Raw genomic sequence first — 22,935 nt, 5'->3', positions numbered from 1 at the left:
TTCCACTGAAAAAAAGAATTAGAAAGATCGGGTAAACAATGCATAGGATAAACAATTCAAAAATAGAGTAAATGGGCCTCAAAAAGAGACAACAAACATGACCAACCACACAGCAAAGCAAAAACAGGGGTATTTCTTTATACATTTAGTTAAAAATTATTATTTTTTAAAGTTATTTACAATGCTGTAGAAAGACATCGCATATATATATGCATTGACATTGATGTAACTTAAAAATTGACAAATGAAATTCACACAAGAAACTACCAAATTTTCCCTCTCTAATAGACATTTTCTTTTATAGGTCGGACATGGATGTGTGCATTTTCTGCCGAAACCAAACTGATGACGAGATCCGATTTGGAAAAATTCTCAAACTAGATAAGATTACAGTTCATCAACATTGTATGGTAAGAATGATGGTTTTTTATTTGCTACTTGTAAATTTATTTAAAATACAGTTTTTACAATAAACACAAATACAAAGTTGTGTCTGCACATTGATTCAAATAGTATACTTAAGGGTGCGCTCTACCCCTGACGCGCAACCGAATGCAAGGGTTTGCAAGATTACTATGTTCACCTGCTACATTGAAGGTAGAATCAAAGTTAAGGTCTCTTATTAAAGAGGATGAAAATTTCTATAGTTCTGCGTTTCATTATTTCATTTATTTTTATACACACCTTATAAACTGATTTGTAGGACAAGAAAAAAGGTCTTTTTAACTAGCCCTAACTTATTGAAAAAACTTTATTTGAAAATTTGAAAAACGCAGGACTGTTGATTGGTATTTGCACTACTATAAGCCATTTAGAGTGCGTAGCTATCATTATTGGTTAACTTGAAAACAGTAATCTTGGAAACCTCTGCAGGCGCTGTCCAATGGTGCAACATAGCAACTGAAGCCTGAGCTGAGATTTCCGAGCTGAGGTAAAGCCCACCCTTAACAGACTTTGCTGAACTATAATGCATATTGAACTAGATTGCCAAATTTAACAAATGTGTACCAACTAATAATACCAATAATAATAAAAATACCAACTAATAACTGAACCTTTTTAGAAATTAAGGCTAGGTTATTCACAACAAATTTAATAAACTTAAATTCTTACATAGCTGAAAAGGTAAACAAATCTCTAATACAAACAACAAGTAAATAAATACTTCAGCTGATTACTAAGAACAGTAATTCATAACATTACTAACTTGCTGACAAAGCCAGAAATAACAGGGTTGTCTGCAGTAGACAGAGAAACTTTCAAATAGATAAAAATGTTCTGTTTGTATTCTGGCATCCTTGTCACAATATTTGTCATTCTTGGTCTGTTTGAGTGTGCCTGCTGTTTTCATTATAAACATTTGTAACAATCAGTGACAACCATCTAGATACATAAACTTGACTATTTTAACATTGTATAAAGAATAATGTTGAGCACATGAGCAGTTATGAAAAAAGTAACAAATTAATCTAAATAAACCCTTCTTGAATGACATCTCGATCATGGCATGAGTATAAACAAGCAATAAATATTGCATGGCAGGATTATGGAGCTATTTACTAAAACTCTGTACTGTAATTGAATAATTTACACTCCTCAATCTAAACCCTGGCCCACAAAACTCAATTTTTTCCACGATGGAATGGCCTCTGGATCGTCTGAATTAACTATATAGTGGTTTAAAAATACCTTTTTACTATCAGACGATCCTTCGTAGTATGTGAGACTACAGCTGTTTCATGCTTTAAAGGAGCACATCTTCAGGTCAGAAGAACGTCAAGTAGTCTTCATTGGGATTAGATATTCCTCAAAGTGGAGTTCGTCAAAAGTGTAATAAATAGGTAACAAAACACATAGTTCACGAAAACACGAAACATTTAGAATTGGTCGACCAGACGACGGTAACAATACAGTACACGTCATACGGCGCAGGCTGAGGGTGAGTCGCGACTGACTGAGGGAATAGCGACTCCGTGTGCTGTGTGTTTTGTTACCTATTTATTTAACTTTTGACAACCTCCACTACGAGGAATATCTAATACCAATGAAGACTACTTGACGTTCTTCCGACCTGAAGATGTGCTCCTTTGAAGCATGAAACAGATGTAGTCTCACATACTAGAAAGGATCATTTTGACAGTAACAAGGTATTTTAAAACACTATATAGTAAATTTTTTTACTTTGTCCATATTTTAATGGATTTGTAAAAATTAATCAATTAAAAAATCTGTAGCTTCTGACTGAATATAGTTAATGCACTGTCTCATACAGGGTGAATAAAAAGTCAAAACCTCCCTCTAATAATTTTCTAAGTAAATATACAGAGATATCTTTTTGGTGGCCGTGCAATCTAAACAGGAAGTTTCTTCTTTATGATTTTGAAATTGTTGAGTGTCCCCCAAAAGGGAGGATTTGGGGGGCAACTCAAATATTTTAAATATATGTTTTTAGATTTTTTTAACATTTTACAGTTTTTATCGCCAGCTCTAATTCAGAATGGAGCCGAGCATGAAGGTCTAATGGGGTTTTTACCCCGAGACCTTCTTAAAGAAACAAGAAGGGCGGCAAAATTGGTAAGATTTTTTTATATTTTATCTTAAATTTGTGTCCATAACTGTTAGTAATTATATAATGATTGCTTTTTGCTCGGGTTGAGGTTAAAAATAATTTTACCTACCACAGTTTTTAAAGTGGCCATTCCAGTTCAGTTCTTAGAATTGAAAAGTGGTACAATAATTAGTGTTTGGTACAATGTTTTGTTGCATTACTGTGAGTGGCAATGAGAGTTTATAGGCTAAATGAAAATATAACCTCTCTTAGAAGTTATGAGTAGTGATTTTTAGTAATTAAAAACACTGTTGTAGGTAAACAAGTGTATGCAACTCGCGTAAATAGTGTTTACCAACGACAGTTTTTTAAAGTAGACATTTCAGCTCAGTTATTAGAATTGAAAAGTTTCACTAAACAGCTGGCAACTTGCGTAAATAGTGTTAACGACGCGAGTAGAAAGTTTAAGCTACGAGCCATGGCGAGTGCCTTAAGAACTTCTACGAGTGTCGTTAACACTATCTTTAAGCAATCGTTGCGTAAACTACTATAAACGCCAGGGTAGCCCATTGTCCTCCCAATTATTACATATTAGCATTATATGTCCCCTCTTATTAGTGTATACTCAATGCTCGGTGACGGACACACAGCAGAGTCATGTTGGCAAGAGATCCTTCTTTTTCCGTTTTATTTTACAGACTGAGAGTGTGTGCATTTGGGGTGTTCGATAGCTCGGGGTAAGGCTTTTCAGGGTTTATGGTCGGGTGGCTGCTTTGATTTTTGTAGTGTTACAGTTGCTGTTTTCCAGTTTTGTCAGTTTCAATGTTGTAGATCAGTTTAAAAACTGTAGCGCTAATGTATGGTCTTTTTTTTATTTAGGAGAGCATTCAATCCATTAATATTTACATGCTTGTATGTTTGGTAGCTTTCTTGTACTTTTGCTTATTTGAGTGGGTTTTGTTCAAAATAGTGAGGGAATCGGGGAAATGTTATTGTCAACCACTGATGTGAGGCTGTTATGATGAGTTGCTTTATTTTTCAGACATGCAGTTTCTGTAAAAAGAAAGGAGCGTCACTAGGGTGCGAAGAGCGGAAGTGCTCAAAAAAATTTCATCTTCCGTGCGGACTAAAAAATGGTACACTACACCAGCACTTCGGGGAGTACCAGTAAGTTCTCCTTTTATTTCTTTTTCTAATGTCATTTGATGTATATTTGTGCTAAAAGTTTTTCAACATCAAAGATACCTAATTTTAGATTCTTAAATAAATAAATACATTTAGGTTCATCATGTTTTACTGCACAGAGTGCACACCAAAAATGGCATATCTCAATTGTTTTTTTTTTTTCTTAGAAACAGTTTTCATATTCCATGATGAAATTCATATCTAAGATCATTGCACTGTATATAGGTTGGTTTGAGCACAGTCTTTGATATCTCGACTCGTTTGATTTAATTTAGCCTTACAAATGACTTTCCAAAGGTCAACATTTGAAATTTTGTTGTCTAGTGTTTAGACTGCTTAACTGTTAGATTGTAAATAGATGCAAGATCCACTGTAAAGTAATGTTATGTTACTTACACTCAAAAATAATCACCGAATCAAATTATTTTTGCCTTTCCAGACTTACATATGAAATCTCAAAACCTATCGATAACAATTTTAGGATATAGCTATTTTATAAGATGATCACAATAGTAAAAACATTTTACAAGCGAACAGTTAGTTTATTGTTATTTTGAGAGTTTAAACTTAGTTACAGCTTTTTTATTTTCTAATCGCTACCTCATTGCTATAACTCAGATATTAGACAGATTTCAGTGTTAAGCTTAACTTGAATTGAGCTAGTATGGTTTAGTGATTTGGTACTGTACAGAAAGTAATTTTTATGAAAGAATAAGGAGTATTGAGTTATTATCAGATAGTGAGTTATAATTTATATATTTTTCATAGTCCAGTGATAGATTTATCACAAAAATGCTTGTAAATAACATTTCAGTCCTATTGTAAGTTTTGCAAATATTAGCTTATTTTTTCCCCATCTAAAAATAACATACTTCAATCAGCTCCTACTTGTCCTTACTGTGTGTGGACTTCTATCAAAAACTTTGTATTTGTTATTATTATTATTATTTATTTATCATAATTATCTAATTTTTTATGTTCATGAGGAGGAAAAACATGATTAAAATAGACAGAATAAAATCAATCAAAAATTAATGGGGCTGAATGTGTTCAACTAGATATTAGTTAATAGTATATCCATATAATGTTTTACTAATATTATGTTGAAAAAAACGTTTAAAATCTTGTGCTTCAGTTCTTTTTGCCATAAACATCGCCCGAAGCAGGATCAGCCAGACAACCCACAGAACCCTGGTGACCCAAGCAGTAACTGTGTTATATGCTTTGAGGAAGTTAAGCCATCGGACGACAAGCTATATGCTCCTTGTTGTAGGAAGGAGGCTTGTTTCCACCGAAACTGTATCCAGGTATTAGACAATTTATTTATTAATCTCTAATGACACAAAACTAACTTTTTCTTGTACAGTTTTTCAATCGGATGGATACAGACTTGACATGCACAATATTCTACACAAGTAGACAGTAGAAAAATTACTTTTAGAAAGACCATCTGTGTTTATATATTACATTCAATAGTATTTGCGACACACTTTTCCTGTACTGAGAACAATATTTTGTGCTTGGTCGCAATCGTTTGCCGGGGTTAGCTCAGTCTACAATTTGGCCGGGTGAAATTCCAGAGTCTGCGACGAGGGAAACCACTAGGCCAAAAGCTGGGTCTGACCGGAATGGGGCTGGCTCATACACGGACACTGTGAACAAGTCGAAACATGTAATCAAGCAAACGTGCAATTGTCACCACCAGGCCTATGCCGATTCACGATTCTGCACTCTCCTAGGGGGTCGTTGCTGACTACACAACTCGGGCTTCATCCTAACTATCCAATAGTTAAGCCCAGAGAGCCTAAAACAATGTGAGTGACGCGCTAACTTGCCAATAATAACCTCAACGCACGTTATCACCAGTCAGGGTCTACTCGGCTACTAAAATCCAATACACGACCCTAATATGCCCAAGCTAACAATCATACAGTAGTTCACTCAATAGTCTATCTACAATAATAGGTACCAAATAAAATCAAAGTATCGGCAGAGCAACTAAACACCTAGTAGCTGGTCTCAATAAATACCAAGCCAAATGGCAAAATTGAATGCCAGTCACACTTTTATTAAATTATTGAGATACTTAGTAGCAGTGTAATAAATAGAATATCTTAAAAACACTAACTAAATATATCCGATAGCCGGTACGACGCTATACAAACTACCAAGATAACGTGTTGGATTAACTAAGTAACAAGCTGTTCAGCTTAAATTAAAATCATGAAATGACCAACCAATAAAACACTACTACTATCAAGGTGATATTAATTAGTTGGGCTTCTAATTAGTAGGCTAACAAATTTAACTACTAACCTACTGGTGACTTTCAGTAGACAAAGCACGCCAAATCCTGTAGCCTAGGTTTGTCGGGCCTCAGAGTTATTACCAGTACAAAAATTAACTTATGGCACATAGCAATGTAATAATTACCAAAGACCATAAATATATATTATTTGTGTTTTGGCGCTTGCCCAGATCTGTTAGGAATATACTTTTATATTACTCCTGACACCTGTAAACCCTAGCTTCTGTCAGGCTTAAACCAGCACAGGTACAACTATAAGAGGCGGTTTTCAAGCTCGGGTTTGTCGTAGTCCGAGCCCAAAATCCGGAAATAACCGATATTCGCGCTGCGACCTAAAAATCAGGTTCACGAGCTCGAGACTTTTTAAGCCGCGGACCAAACTGATAGGCTCCACACAATTAGTGTAGGGATAAAACCTGGTTTTAAAAGTTGGATTCACGAGTCCAATTAATTACAGATAGTCCCGGCTCTGATCATTAGTCCCGGTGGGTTCACGAGTCAAGTCCGAGCTCAAATGAGATGGTCAGAGCCCAAAACAACAATGGTGTTTGGTCTCCAACTCTCAGACCTGGTATGAGACAGGTTAAAGGTGACATCATGCCGGTTTTATCTAATTAGCTCCTTTATTTTTGATATTTTTTTAAAAACTAATGTTTATATATGGTTCCTCATTAAATTCCGAACGATTTCATTACCCACAACGTCAAACGTCATATTAAAAAAAATATGTAAAAATGGTAAAAAAGGCTTATAAAACGTAAAAGAATTCATAAAAACAACTTGAAACGACAAATAAATTATGCACGTAACAAAGTATTATCATTACAAAGACATTTTTACTAATTTACTAATTTCCTTTTTATTACAATTTTAACGATAAAATTATGTGTAACACATAAATATAACTAATCAGACACACTTAAGCCATTGTTATCCAACATAATTATCAGATATAGTTAACTGCTGTGGGAAACATCAAGCGAATTGTAAGTTGTTGAGACTGGTTGAGCACGGTTAGCGGTGATGATTTGATTATGTTGACAACTAAATACCACCACTACCTCGCATACGACCAGCTCATTATCATGAATACAACCTTTTATGACTTGATGAATTTAATAATACATTAGAACCTCGCTAATTCGAACCTCGGCAATTTGAAAACCTCTATAATTAGAAATGTTTGTCTGTTCCTCTCAGAAAACCTCTAAAATCCGTAAAATAATATACTGTACCGATGATTCGAAGTGATTAGTACGCTTAATGCAGCCTCTACAATTCAAATTTTGTTGCCATAATTCGAATTGTTACCTCCAAAATACGAAGCCAACCTCTACAATTCGAACTGCATTGCCGCAAACCTCTGTAATTTGAATTTAGAACAAAAAATATGCATGTTCAAACATGAACTGGCGCTTTTATTGATGTTCCCATGATGTGTTCATTAGTCTCCGATCTTTCAAACTCTCTACACTTAAAACTGGGACCTCCATAATTTGAATTTGATTTATTCTGGCCTCTATAATTCAAACTCTCTATATTTCAAACTTCTTATAATTCGAAATATATTGGCTTTCCTCTGAAATTTGATTTAGCGAGGTTTTACTGTAGATTTAGTTTTTTCAAAAATGCCGTCAATGAGTTATTTGAGGCGTTCTCTCCAAGGCACAGATTTCCCGAAACTGGTGATTTATTGGATGTTAGTAAAGCTTGGATGGTTGCTATTTGTTTGATAATGAAAGCAGAATACATAAAATTTCCAGCTCAAAACTATGCCAAAAGTATAAAAACAACAGGGTTTCAACATTCTGGAAAGTCAGGGATGGTCATTGACAGTCATAGGAAAAAATTTTGGTCATTGAAAGTCATGGAAATAGGCAAGTAGTCATGGAAAGTCATGGAAATTTGCAATGATGGATGGATTTGAGGGGACTATTCAATGCTCTAGTCAGCCGTAACCCTGACTGTTGTAGCATTTTTCAGGATTTTTTACAAATGTTCGACAATTCAATTTATTACAGCTTATTACAATTTATTACATTATTATTTTATGAGTTTTGAGTTTCTTTTAGTTCATTGTTGTACCTATTGTACTCTATTGTTTTCTGTCAAAACATATTTAAGTATTTTCTGCAAAATAACATGTCTAGGCAGTATTATTTGTGTGTGTATGTTGTATTATAATTTTTGAGTAAAGTTCGTGAGTCATGGAAATAAATAATAAATGGTCATGGATAGTCATGGAAAGTCATGGAAATTAGTGAAAAAATTTTTTTGGACACCCTGAAACAATGATCTTCCTAAATATGGACGTGTTTTAACACCAACGAAACTGATTTAAAAAATCGCAACAACCAAAATGTAAATAAAAACAAAACCATAGCTGTTTACATAACTAATATTACGAGCGAACTACAGTACTACAGAATATTATTTTCAACATTTTACAGCTAGATTATTTGAGACTAAAGAGTGTAAGAATAACGAAAAAAATGTTCTTAGATTTCAAACTTGATTTTCCCTGATGCTTAGCACATACACACGAGTTTTATATCTAAATAGTCAGTACTTCTAAATTCATTTTAGTTTCAATACTTAATAGTTCTTCCAATTGTACTATTTAAGTAAGTTTAGATCAAATTAGCCTATCAAAAGAAAAAACACCCCACATTAGCGCATTTATGAAAAATGGGCTTTCATCCGGTTATAAATACCCGGTTATTTTATGTCATGTACCGTATATCTTAAGTTTGCATGAATCAAAATTATGCACACAGAAAAATCTACATTGCTTAAGATTTCAATTATCTGATTTCATGCAAACTTTTCATACAGGCTTGTGTTTATAAATCAACAAGATTTGATGGAGACGCATGGTTGCGGACTTTTAAGTCCCGAGCTCGTGAACCATGGCCCCTAATCCTTTTAATAAAATCAGGGAATAAATATTCTCAAGATTTTATTTTACGATATCACAGCCAAAATACAAGGAAAGTCGTCACTCACCAGTTCTACCCATCTCTCTACCCAACTTAACTCCACCACTCACTGCTCGATTGCACGAATCCACCATGACACCAATGTCACTAACGAACTCGACGTCTCCCTAGACCAATTCTAGACCAATCACTGCCGCTTGCTTCCTTCATAAATAGGTGCGCGGCCAAACAACAAAAACTTTCCCCACTAGGAAAATAGCCGTTTGAATCTTAAATTATCTGAAATTAATTTTACTAAACTCCCATTTTAGATTTTCCATTTTTATATTAGTTTTTGTAGCTATCCCAATTGTGACTAAGCTTTAAACTGCAAATTGGTAATTTTCATTTCAGCAAACAGCTCTTAATGCTGGATATCAGTTCCGCTGTCCTCTTTGCAATAATGAAGAGGAATTCGTCCTAATAATGAAGAAATTTGGAATCTATGTCCCTTCCCAGTAAGTGATATATTTTACAGCATACATTAGTGTACCTAGTTTATAGTTTAGATAAGAATTTAGATCAGTATCTCATACATAGAGTAGATACACCATCTTAGTAAGGAATTTGCACATCGACCATCTTTTAGCAAAAATAAATTCGGGGATTTATACCTTTGAAAGATTGTATTATCTTTGTAATTTATCTGTTTTAATGAATGTTTTTCACGCCCATGTGCAATCCCATATATCTTATGAAATTTGTGTGTACGGAAGAAAAACCAAACAAGACCATGATAAAATTTTAGTTGGTCAAGAAAAAGCAGAAAGAGCCATGTTAAATCTTTAGTCTGATGAGTCTGCAAAGGGACATTACATTGAACAACATTTGAATTGTTTACAGTTTGTGCATCCTAGAATGTGTAACACAGTTTAAAAATAATGAAGACAATAATAAAGATTGTAACTCATGAGGACATACATGGTTACAATACTAGAAATAAAAGTCGTATAGTATTACCATCTTATAACTCCAAAGTGTTAAAAAGAAATCATCCTATGCTGGTGCTGTATTTTTATAATATATCTCGAAAGAAATACTGATAATAGAAAATTGTACAACATTTAGAAATGCACTTAAAAAGTTTTTAAAATGGATTTTATTCTTTTAAAGAGCTATATAAATTAAGTAATGTGAATGCTGCTAAACTATTCTAAAATTAAAATTATCTGAAATGTATTAGGTTAGTTTTAAGTCTGAATTGCTTATTATATAGTGTCACTATTTATTTTATGTTATGTACATGAACAAATGAAGACGTTTTGAGTTTGATACGGTAGATGCAATCCACAATCAGCTTCTCGCCTTTGGCATTGAGTTGAACCTTCTGTTATTGTGCTCTGATTAACTTAGATGTCCTAAATTGCTGAGGAATTACAATATCAGTGATTGCTTAATCTTCTAAGACCCTTCATAACACTATTACTGACTTCATATATGGCTTATGAATTAGTTATTTGATTCATATAGTTTTAATTAAACTCTAACCTATTCTTTACTTCTGTAACTAAAGAAGGAAATGTCATAATATAAGATAAAATAAAATCATTTAACTTACATTTAATTCATTACATTACATTGCATTACATTCACTTTATACAAGCTATGTACATATAGTGTCAATGGAGTACAATTTATTATAATAATCACATACAGTACACTCCTGATTATCCAAGCCCCGGTTATCTGAACCCTCAGGTTATCCAAGGTAGCTTTTAGGTTAAATATATTTTTTAAATTTATGGTTGGAACACAAAAATTACCTTAAAAACGGATGTTTCTGTATAACCTAAAGTAAAAGTAGCAAGTAACTTGTGATTTTTAAAACTATACTGTCTTACATACAGTTTTTCTGTTTTGTTCAAGTATTATTTTAATGTACGAATGTTATAACTAGGGATGGACGAGATTGGATTTTTAGTTCGAGACGAGACGAGACGAGATTTTTTATTTCTCATAAAATTTCGAGTCGAGATCGAGACGGGATTTCCCTTCTCATACACAACGGGAACACAACAGGAAATGCACGTTCAGAATTTTTACCTGATTTTGTAACATTGTTAGATGACTGTTTATATACAAAAATAATGATAATAGGCAAGAATATTTACAATCTTTTATCAAAAAACATCAGCATAACATTTTTTTATTAATCACGCCTAACTTATTAAAAATGCCTACGATTAGGAAACATAGTGATATCAGTTAGGATAGAGTTCAACTTATCCTAAAATAAAATAAAATATTAATTTTTATAAAATAGTTACTTGTTTTGACTTTTTTTATAGTAATAAAACATTCCTCACACTGCTAACACTTAACAAAACTTCTCAAATATTATTAAAATAATTAAAGTAATAATTTACATTTGAAGAATTAATTAAAAAAGAACGCCTTCGCAAAGCAAACGCAACTACAACACGCTCCTGTATTGCGGTTATTGCATTGACTTTCTGCAGGCGTTTTAATTTTTAATTTTTTTTTTCTCGTCTCGATAAAAATCTCGGCCAAAAAGAAATCTCGTCTTGTGTAATGAGATTTAAAATTTCCCGAAATTTTGAGACTTGACCATCTCTAGTTATAACCTAGAAAATGATAATCACAAAGTACTGTACAGTACCTCCAAACGTTGGCAAGCTGGGTGAGCTGTGAGATAGGTGCACGACGTAGACAATAGCAGTGGCATTATCAGCTCAAACCGGGAAATTCCATGAAGTCACTGTTACAGTACTATTTAGCGTCTGTACAGTTTTTGTGCAGTCTGCAGTTTGTCGATCAGTCAGTGCTTCATTGTCAGTCTGTCATAGTTAAGGTGTTGTTTGAGTGACGTTTGTTATCGTGTTTATCTTAACAGTATAATGAGTGAAAAACGTAAAAGGGTGGTGGTTTTAATTGAATGTTGTTGTTTTCTTTAATAACGCCACTTGATTCTGAACATTATTTGCATTAAAATTACATTTTATCAATTATATTCAATGTAAAAGCCATACATTATAAGTATTTGACTTCCTAATATGGTACCGTGACTCCTAACCTCAAAATCTAAGCGACCTCTGTGTTATCTGAGATTCTCCATTTCCGAGGTAGTCTCGGTCCCATCAACCTCGGTTAATTGGGAGTGTATTGTAATTGAACCTATACATTGGGGATCACATTAACTTAAACAGCAAACTTCTTACTTTCATCCCCTATATAGTATGTGGAAAAAGTCAGTGGGGGCTGATCCATAAGGACTCTGGGAGTACTCCCATTTTGAAGATAAAAGTAAAAATAGTGAAAATAAACTTAAATAAGATTTTTATTCCTGCAGGATCAGTGTTTTTAGGACGGGTGATAATGGACACAATATATTTTTGCAACAGGTAGTACACAGGGAACTGCATGGAAAAATTTGACCAATCACAGCCCTGCGTCAGGCTCTAATGCAATAGATATCGGGCTTTTGGGACTCTGTCCAAACAGTAGTTCTAACTATTGCCACAACGAGCGCTGAGCACTGGGATTTGTTGACTGTCCCAATATGATCAGTGAAAAGTGAATTCAGTACCTATCTAGTGATTTGTAGAGGTTATGTTCATCGTGCTGCTAGTATTCGGTGTTAACTAACATACCAAATTGTTTCTCTAGAAATGTTCAGGGATGCTAGTGAATTCTGTTAAAAATATTTCTGCAAAGTATACGAGTGGTGAGGACAATTATTAATAATGAATAAAGAGACAATTAAGATAATAATGAATAAAACAGTTTATATGCAAAAAATTGCCTAAACCAAAGTTTGAATAACTCATTTTTTCTTTTAACTAAGACCCTTCCCTGGTAACCTCCCCAAAAAAAATGTTATGCGTCCTCTCTCCTCCCACTACTTTAACCCACCAGCCGACACTGGTAAAAGTAAGGTTTTTCTCAACATTTTTGAGTTTGAGTTTTGATCTATTTTGGGTCTCACTGATAAAAAAAAGTGATTTCTGAGTATTGTGTGTGTGTGGATTTGTCTCAACTACGTACTGTTCACCCTGAACCCAAAAAGTGGTTTTTGAAATAATGTCTGAGTGTGTGTGTGTCTGCATTTGGATGTGTACAGAGCTACAGACTCCACCTGTGGTCCGATTTTGATTAATAAAGTATCCATTAGCCCTTGGCCTACAGCAAAAAATGATGGCTATTTTTTTTCTGTCTATAGTAGACGAATAAGACAAAATTTTAATCACAGTTCTACGATGTCCCGTTGTCAACACAACAGGCTACCAAGTTATATTTTGGGGCGTTGCACCGACATAGAATTTCTTGGAAGAGAAAAGGGATGCCGGCCACCCCAGCGCTGTTTCATAAACAAAGATTAGTACAGGACAGTTTCCATGAGCAAATCAACAGTCATACACATACAATTAAAACACTGTTCATCAATCTTGTAAACAATGATTTTATTTCTACAAAGAGACCAGAAACCAACTACGTACCGTATACTGTATAGTGTAACAAATGAGCTTGTTATTGCATATTTCTATCTCAAAATATAAGACTTTTTGTAACTGAGCAGAATGTAGATGGATTACATTAAAACCTTAGGACAGGAATATAAAGCCAACACTATTTTGTTAAATCTAAATAAATATTTATAGGGACGCTGCATGGGAGCAGGAAACCAACGCGTTTGGTGAACTGCTGGTGAGGCACAGAACCTGTGACAGCAGAAATTGTGCGTGCCCCACTGGAAGACAAACTAACAACAGAAATACGTAAGTTACAGTGTTTTAGAAACTAAGCTGAAGCTCTTACTTATTCCAAGTTTAACACATAGTTGCATTACATTATATAATAAACAATTTAAACAAGCGTTGGCTTTGGCTACTGCAGAACAAATACCCCGCCACACGAAACCTGCAGACTAAGCAAATTTCCATTTGCCTGAATAAATTTTTAATTAAATCTATTTTAAAATAACATTAGGTTCAACAAGTACCTAGGTTTGCTGCTACAGGGAGGCTAATAAATTGTGTATTTTAGTAAAATATTAATAGCTTAGTATAAAATAAATAACAGGGTGTATACCTACCGGGAGAACCACCTTGAATTTGAAGGGAGCTGGAAAAAGCCGGGATTTTTGGGCCGATTCCGAGATATATTTGTTTTAGCCACGGTAGAAGATTGAAATCATAAAACTGAGCATTTGCCCAGATCGCAGAAGTTTCCACCCCGCGGGAGACGAAATGACGTCTAGATGTTCATGATTTTTCCGCGATCGAGGATAACTAAGATGACGTTTCCGTAACCGGTAATGAATTACTTTGGCAAACCATCAAACTCAGTGGCTGACACAACAATGTTAGTAATAGTAGTTTAAATAATGTCAAAAATTATATTTTAGATTGTAACTGTAGTAGCACATTTATTAATTTGAATGGTAAAAATAATAATGAATGAATTAATTAGTATATTTCACCAGAATATTGAGCACCTTGCATCCATAATTGATCTACTACTAATTACTCTGGAAGAAATTAGTCCCAAAATTGATGTATTGACAGAGCACAAATGTATAAAAAGTTATATTTCTCAAGCATGTTTAATTAAGATAGTTATGAATTGGTTACGCATTATTCAAGGGATAAAGAACCAGGTGGGGGTGTTTCAATTTTTGCAAAAGAAGGCTTAACTTGCAAAGAAATTGAAAGAAACAAAAAGGCAGTAATAAAAAATGGAATGGGTGAATAATAATATAAAAAAAGAAAAAGAAAATCTAATTAGTTTGAATCAAGAACTGAGAAGCAATACAAGTCCATTTATAAAATGCTCCTACTAACACACAAAAATAACTATTAACGATGAAAAAACTAGTATTTTTCAAATTTAATACCGTAGTTGAATCACAAAACAGGCCAAAACAACTTTAGGCCAGTAAAATTAGTTAAAAAATTGACCGTACCTAGAAAAATTCCCGGAAAGCTGGAAATTGTTTTAATCCTTATGTGTTATGTAGGATTAAAAGGATTTGAAGTTTGTCCCATTTTTCCAGGTGAGCTTCTAACCTAGGACCACAAAAACCTTGAAATTTATGGTTATTTTTTAGTTTTTGCTAAAACGTCAAAAAAATGTAGCCTACAGAAAAACACATTATAATCCCCCATCCATTGAGTATCTGGTGACGAAAATTGAACCAATAATAAGTGATTTATAGTAATTTAAATAAAGTTATTTTATTAAGAAATTATTGAACATCGCATATTTAACATTTATATTAATTCTACAAAATGGATTCCAAGTACATTTTTATTTAGAAGTAATTAATATGAATTACAACAAACTGATCAGATTTTTTTGTCTCTGTTGTGGTGAATCCGGAATTGCAGGTCTAACTTCCTCCTCGTCTGTATTTGTGGGGTATTTGTGTATTTGTGGGGTGTACGCACATCACAGCTTATTTGTGGTTTTTCTTTCTCTGGTGGATTGGTGCAAGAAACACCTTTACAGTGTTGTACATTTGACTCCGTTCTTCCAACAAATGTTAAAGCTGCACCACCGGATCTTCTTAACACTATCTCATGTAAGTGTGTAAAAGTGGTTGCACTTAAAGGAAGAACGGAGTATTTACTTTGTAAATAATAATGTACTTGGAATCCATTTCCTAGAAGTAATATAAATGTTAAATATGCTATGTTCAATAATTTCTTAATAAAATAACTTTATTTAAATTACTACAAATCACTTATTATTGGTTCGATTTTCATCAACAGGTAATCAATGGATGCAGAATTTTATGTTCTACAACTCCATTACGATATGTTTTTCTGTAGGCTAGACAGTTTTTGACGTTTTAGCAAAAACTATAAAATAACCCTTAATTTCAAGGTTTTTGTGGTCCCAGGTCAGAAGCTCGCCTGGAAAAATGGGACAAACTTCAAATCCTTTTACTTCTATATAAAAAATGCCCCCGCCGTAGCAAACCTGCAGACTAAGCGAATTTCCATTTGCCTGATTGGAATTACACTAAAATGTCTCCTTAAAAATATCACATTTATTCCTTATTTAAATAACATTAATTTAACGAGTACTTAGGTTTACTGCAACAGGGAGGGTAAAAAGGGTTTTTTTTCTAATGTAATAGTTTAGTATGAAATTAATGAATTTTCCAAATTTGATCAAAATATGTTCATAAACAAGCAAACTACAACAGAACAGCTTATTCTCCATAAAAATAACATGGTAATTTTAAATTTACAGATTTTTGGAATTTTCTCCGTAACCATTTGGCGCATATTATCGCTTCAATATACTAAATTATTTGTTTTCTTAAGCTCTACAAAATGGTTTGGAAAGAAATTGCTAAATTTTAAGTTTTTAGGGTAAAAAATGGGAAAAACCAATTTTTACCCCATAAAACCCCCATAAACCCCTGTTCCCATAGTCCGATCATGCTGGTTCGCGAACTCGTTCGAATAAACATAGGTTTACACGTTTGTACCAAATTTCATCAAAATCAGATGATTTTTGCTTGAGTTATCGCGCTAACGGACACATATATATATATATATATATAAATATATATATTTATGAATTTAAACGGATGGTGTTTTGGTCTCTAGGGACCTCAAAACGAAAAAGTAAATCGGTCCCGGGTCCAGGTCTTACTATGAGTACTACGGTAATAGCTTATTCCCTATAGGGGAAATTCGCTAAAAGGATTAAAATGATTTGCAGCTTTCCGAGAATTATTTCCAGGCAAAAACCTATTTTTACTGGCCTACTTGGAATATCATTTACAAAGATTTAGGTAAAGTAAAGCAAAAAAAATTACAAAGATAAAAATTATAAATGAAAATAATGTAGTAGAGTCAAACTCTGAGATAGTAGCTAATATGTTCAATGATTACTATATAAATATGGTAGATTCCACTCCAATTAACAACCAAGGGATAGATACAACTAACACTTGCACTATTGCATTAACTAAATTCTGCTGTAATCAAGTAAGTGAGGAAGAAATACTAAAATTGGTAAAAAATTTAAAAACAAAAAGTCATCAGGGTATGACGAGGTTCCAGTCAGTGTTATAAAATCAGCTATACAGTAGACCCCCTCTTAACCGACCTCGTATTAACCGATAATCGGATTATCCGCCTTTGATCGTAAAATAATACAGTTTGTTTTAACCGACCTTGCTTTGAGAGCAGCTCGTTTTAACCGCCGCTTTCTAGGAATCTCGGCATTTCCGCTCCCACGCTGGGCGATGAGAACTGAACCATACGCTTATCTCCACAGGATATGACTAACAATAAGTTATTTTGTGATGATCACAAAAAATATAGCATAGCCTATTGTCAGTTTGTCATCATCTTTCGTAGCTCGAGCACATCTGATCTGATTTGTTATCTGTGCGGCAAATTTATACCGCTTGAGTAAACAAACAACGCAACTTGTATGGAGGGCAGGGAAGGGGTGTTAACAACTCCAAGGTCAAGATAGTTTTTGTGCCTCCAGTGAGAGGCTATAAATAAACGTCCTGTCTTGTAACAAAATGGTCGCTTGTATCTTTAATGACGACAAAAGGTTCTTTACTATATTACTATGTATTTGGAAAGCATTAATTAATACATTACAGTAGTAAAGTTATTAAAATAGGAATTTTATTGACTCTTGCCTAGTATTATAATATATTCACTGAAAGTAGGCCTATTTGACTCAACCGTGTTTTGTGTTTATTTTTGACATTTCTATCAATATGAAAAAGGAGATAAGAGTAGTTTATTTTATAAATAATGCAAGTATGACTTCAAAATAATGATTATATAATTCCAGATGAATAGCACTTCATTATGTTATGATTTTAGGGATTGCCCGTTTTATCCGACCTTTTGAATCATCCGACCTAGGTCCCATTAGGGTCGGTTAACACGTTCCCTGCGGCACGTCAAATGGCGGGCGTATCCCCAGTGCGGCACAGCCCTCAGAGTCAAACAAACCCCAATTGCCGCGTGTGATTGGCTTTCCAATTTTGGTCTGATGAATAGCAAATAATGTGCGGGGATGTCCTGCTTTACAATGAGAGTCGATGTAGTTCGCTAAACACCCACAGATAGCAGCACTGCTTGGAACGTAGCCGGTCCCATTGTAATTGTATTGCCAAATGGAGGGAAAAACACGGGACAAAAAGTTGATTTTTGACATTGCCAGACGGGGATTTTACGGGGAAATTTACTACCAACCTACACCACAACAAAATACAAGTCACATACTACACGCTAACGTGGTATAGGTCCACTTTCGGCCGACGCTAGAGCAAAAACGAAGATATACAAAAGGCATTGTCGAGCGTTCCCGATGGTGTACGGACGCACCGGACGGGGGCCAAGCACCGTACCCGATCGGGAACGGCCGCACTCTACGTGTTAAGAGGGGGTCTACTGTACAACCTCTGGTTATAAATTCAAGCTTTGTATCATGAATATTTTCACAAAAACTTAAGATATCTATAGTTATTCCAGTTTTTAAAAAAGTAGACCCAAAAGAAATAAACAGTTGTCGACTGTTGAAGACCTAAAGTCTCAGATAATTGCTGTAAAAAACAAGTGTATTGAATTAGACTATTTTCAAAAATACAGAAATTAATCGTAATCAGCCGTAAAATCACTTGCCACAAAAATGAAGATTTTCATAGAAAAATATTGAAGCAGGAGCTGGCTAAAATAAAAATTGGAAACCAAAACTTAGTAAAAACTGTAGAAATCTTAAATTCTGACTAAAACACATTGGATAAAGAATATGAACAGTTAAAGAGCAATAAATCACTGAGCTAAAATTATAACTGGAGGTAGCAAAAGCTGGTATAGGTGGCAGAAGTCTGTCAAAAGCGTGTCACGCTGATTTTGTTAGGTTGGTATAGCAGCGAGTTTTCTTATCATAGCAATAACATGGCTTCTATAACTAGGTTGGTATAGCAGTGAGTTTTCTTATCCAATAAAATTGCTTCTTTTTAACTCACACCTCACGCAAACATGGCGGCTGGCGACACGCATCTTTGACATTCAGTGCTACCTCCAGTTAGAATATAGCTCAGTGCAATAAATCTAATTGCACTCATTGCTTCCCCCCCCTTTCAACCTGAAGACAGCAGCCAACCTACATTTATTTACAGCTGTTAACAATGAAATGGGTTTTGAAAGTAAAAATTCTTTTGCTGTCTTACAAGAAATCAGTGAGGCAAATAATGCACAGAGTCAACCTAGCCTTTTTAATGAGCAAAATAAAAGAAAGTACCAATCACAAAAGAAACATGAAAAAAGGAAGGATGCAAATAAACAGAAACTCACTATTTTGGCTGATAGCCATGGCAGAAATTTAGAACACCTAATAGAACCAAGATCAAAAAGTCATCAGCGTATGATAAGGTTCCAGTCAGTGTTATAAAATCAGCTATACAACCTCTGGTTAAACCCAGTACATGCTATTAATTCAAGCTTTGTATCAGGAATATTTCTAAAAAACATAAAATATCTAAAGTTATTCCAGTTTTTAAATACCCTGCCGCAGCAAACCTGCAGACTTAGCAAATTTCCAGTTGTCTGATTGGATTTACATTAAAATGTCTCCCTAAAACTATCAAATTATTCCCTATTTAAATAGAATTAGTTTAACGAGTACTTAAGTTTGCTGCAACAGGGAGGGTAAACAAATATTTTTTGTTCTAAAATGTAAATACTGTAGTTAAGTAAGAAATGAATGTATTTTCCAAATTTGATCAAAATATGTTCATAAACAAACAAACTACTCATTCAATTAGTTAATTTAAGGGGGAAATTAAATTTAATTTCCCTATAGGGAAGTAGCTATTACCGTAGGTGGCGTGGTCTAGGCCCGGGACTGATTTACTTTTTCATTTTGATGTCCCCAGCGGCCAAAAACACCATTCGTTCAAATTTTTATATATTTATATATATATATATAAATATATAAAAATTTATAAATTTATAAAAATATATAAAAATTCCGTGAACACGATAACTTGAGTAATTTTTATCCGATTTTGATGAAATTTGGTTTGAAGGTGTAAGGTGGGATAAACTTGAACGAGTTTGCGAACCAACATGATCTAATCATGGGAACGGGGTTTTACAGGCGGTTTTATGGCGTAAAAATTGGTTTTTATAATTTTGAACCTCTAAACGTAAAATTACCCAATTTCTCTTCAGACCTTTTAAAGGGCTTAAAAAAAAAAAATTAGTATATCAAAGTGTTTTTGTACAATTATTGGTTACGGAGAAAATTCAAATAATTGTTATTTTAAAATTCCCATGTTATTCTTATGGGGAATATTGTAAAATGTTGTAGTCTGCTTATTTATGGATATATTTTGATCAAACTTGGTAAATGTATTTATTTTATACTGAAAACACACTTGTTTATCCCTCCCTGTAGCAGCAAGCCTATGTAATCATAAAAATTAATGTTATTTAAATACATTTAATTGGAAATCAATTCAGGTAACTGGAAATTCGCTTAGTCAGCAGGTTTGCTGCGGCTGGGGTATTTTAGTTTTATACCTAGTTCTAAAATGAACTTAACATACATATTCTACAGAAAATGGGTTTCGGAGATTTAGTTTTGAACAAAATCAAATTTGAGAATTTATTTTGTTTCCATTCCACATTAGGTTCCATATTATCATATTAGTTTTCTCAGTATTTAGCTGTGCAACTAAGCGAGTTTAGTATTGAGTGAAGTGCGATGTTTGCATAGAAGTGTGGTGGCTTGTGTTTTATTTTGTGTGTATTTCATAAATTCTAGATTGACATTGACATAAGACAGCAAAATTGTGCAGTGTAACATTGGTAAGGCCAGTTAAAAACATTAGAGGACTCAATAACAGTACTCTCTGCTCATTTAAAAGGGCTAAAAAGTTAAAATAATAAAATCTTATAATCCTGGGATTGATCCTGGGATCAGCTTAGAGAAGTCCTGGATTTGGATTAAAACCCCGGGATTGAGACCCCTAGCAAAATACTCCATAGTGAGTACCACAGTCTAGTATAATTTTAACCTCTATGGTGGTTAAAAATAAATAAAATTTGGTGGCTAAATATATCATTTGGGCTATTACTTTACAGCAACAGACCATGGTTTCTGCAAATTGCTTTGATTTCATATTTTATATTTATTAGATTCAAAAGAGTTGACACAGGCCACAGATATTTTTACTAACATATATGGTTAGCAATTGATAGCATATGCTTGATATTGTGATCAAGACGGACACGATTTTAAACCTGCAAATCTGTTCCATGACAAGTGTAGAGAATAAAATAAACAATAAGATTAATTTTCTCTTCTTTCAGTAAGTGGGAGCTCATCCTGTGTCAATTCTGTGGTTCCCAAGGAGTCCACGTAAGCTGTGGAAAACTGGAAAGTAAAAATCCCACATTTTCCTGCTCAATTTGTTTACCACGAGGTAAAATTGTTAATTGTTCTCTACATCATTTGTGGTTTCACTTTTAAGCTCCTCAGGGGGTGGTAAATAGTCTTTATTCACTTTTGACTAATACTAATTGTTTTAGTCTCTTAAAAACATGATTCAACATTTATTATACTAAATGTCAAATGGTAGAAAATTGTTTGGTTCTGAATTTATTTAAGAATGTAATTCAATCTTACTTTTTAACACATTCGCTGTGGTTGCATCCAGATTTGGTTTCATCCAATAGGAGAAGTATATACTGGGTTCCAGTCATTGTGGACGTCTTGGTTTGTGTTTAGCAAGAACCCAACAGATAGCAGCACAAAATAAAATTGCTAGCAGGCTCTCAGTATTGCCAAATTGAGGAAATAAGCTGGTTCGAAGTACCCGGATACACCATAAAAAATACTACACAAAAAAAATGATAAAAATATATTTTATTTCAAAAATTGTTTACAATATACAGGGTGTTGGAAAAAGGTGGGGACATATTTTACCTAGTGGTTCCTTGGGTCAAAATTAAGAGAAAATCAAGAATAATTTTTTTCCAAAATCACTTTATAAGCAGATATCCGCCATTTTGTATTTTTTACATTAACTTTCTTATCTTTAAATTTTTTCAACCGATCCTTATAAAATTTTGTATGTATGTTAAGGTAAAAGATACCCATGTTAGAAAAAAGGTTTATCTTGATTCAACTTAAAATTTCAAAATGGCTGATTTTATGAAAAAAATTTCAGGAACACTTTTATTTAGCATTTTTAATTCCCTATCAAACAAATACGTTACCAAGATCAAAAAGATCAAAATAAGATATAGCTGAAATTTTGTGATTTTTTGTTGTAAAATGGGGTAGAATAAGGCAGAAGCTAGTCAAGTCAGGCTTGCGCTATTTTACAACAAAAAACCGTAATATTTAAGCTGTTTCTTATTCGATCTTTTTAATCTCGGTATCGTTAAGTTTAGAATACCCTAGCATACATACATACATTTCTTTTGTACATTAGAATACACATATGTAATAAATATTTTATAATAAATAATTTAATGAAAAATTTTTTTTCAGAATGAGGCTGGAAAACACATATTTTTCAAAAACAAAAGACTATTACGGAAATATGAGACTGTGAAGTGGGACTTACCAAATAATTGTTTTATGTTTTTTTTTTGTTTGTAGTGTTAATTAATTATTTAGTGTATGAATGGTCTTTGAGGTTCCTGAGGCTCAAAAGCTCCAATAGTAAAATATTTTAATTAGTGATGGGTCGGTTGCTGATTTTATTGGTTCGGTTTCGGTAAGGTTTTTTTAAATATCGGTACTCGCTCGTCAGTTATCCCCCTTAAATTACTTATTTAAATATAAATTTTCTCTCTACTCATTCAAAGGTAGTACACATTTTTTAAAATTAGTGCTGTATCTTACTTCATGTGAGGGCTATTATATTTTGAAGCAAGATTAGATTAGAGAAC

The 22,935-nt window shown here is 33.6% G+C and overlaps 2 protein-coding genes across 2 annotated transcripts; both read left to right on the top strand.

The window, feature by feature from the left end:
• Nucleotides 1–311: 311 nt before the first annotated feature.
• On the top strand, nt 312–6,618 carry LOC128999090 (PHD finger protein 7-like). Its single transcript, XM_054425446.1, has 5 exons — nt 312–410; nt 2,473–2,574; nt 3,591–3,715; nt 4,869–5,040; nt 6,499–6,618. Exons 1-5 carry the CDS (start codon nt 312–314, stop codon nt 6,616–6,618), a joined length of 618 nt encoding a protein of 205 aa, XP_054281421.1.
• Nucleotides 6,619–9,374: 2,756 nt separating this feature from the next.
• On the top strand, nt 9,375–22,603 carry LOC128997799 (G2/M phase-specific E3 ubiquitin-protein ligase-like). Its single transcript, XM_054423512.1, has 4 exons — nt 9,375–9,477; nt 13,639–13,755; nt 21,346–21,458; nt 22,532–22,603. The coding sequence occupies exons 1-4, from the start codon at nt 9,446–9,448 to the stop codon at nt 22,534–22,536; spliced, it is 267 nt and encodes an 88-aa protein (XP_054279487.1). The 5' UTR covers nt 9,375–9,445; the 3' UTR covers nt 22,537–22,603.
• The last annotated feature ends 332 nt before the right edge of the window (nt 22,604–22,935 follow it).

This window comes from Macrosteles quadrilineatus, unplaced genomic scaffold (assembly GCF_028750875.1).
Source record: "Macrosteles quadrilineatus isolate MER2022 unplaced genomic scaffold, UCM_ALF_1.0 Scaffold_7__1_contigs__length_78375512, whole genome shotgun sequence".
NCBI lineage: Eukaryota > Metazoa > Arthropoda > Insecta > Hemiptera > Cicadellidae > Macrosteles > Macrosteles quadrilineatus.
The sequence above is the reverse complement of the archived record's forward strand: the minus strand, read 5'-3'. Positions and strand labels throughout refer to the sequence as shown.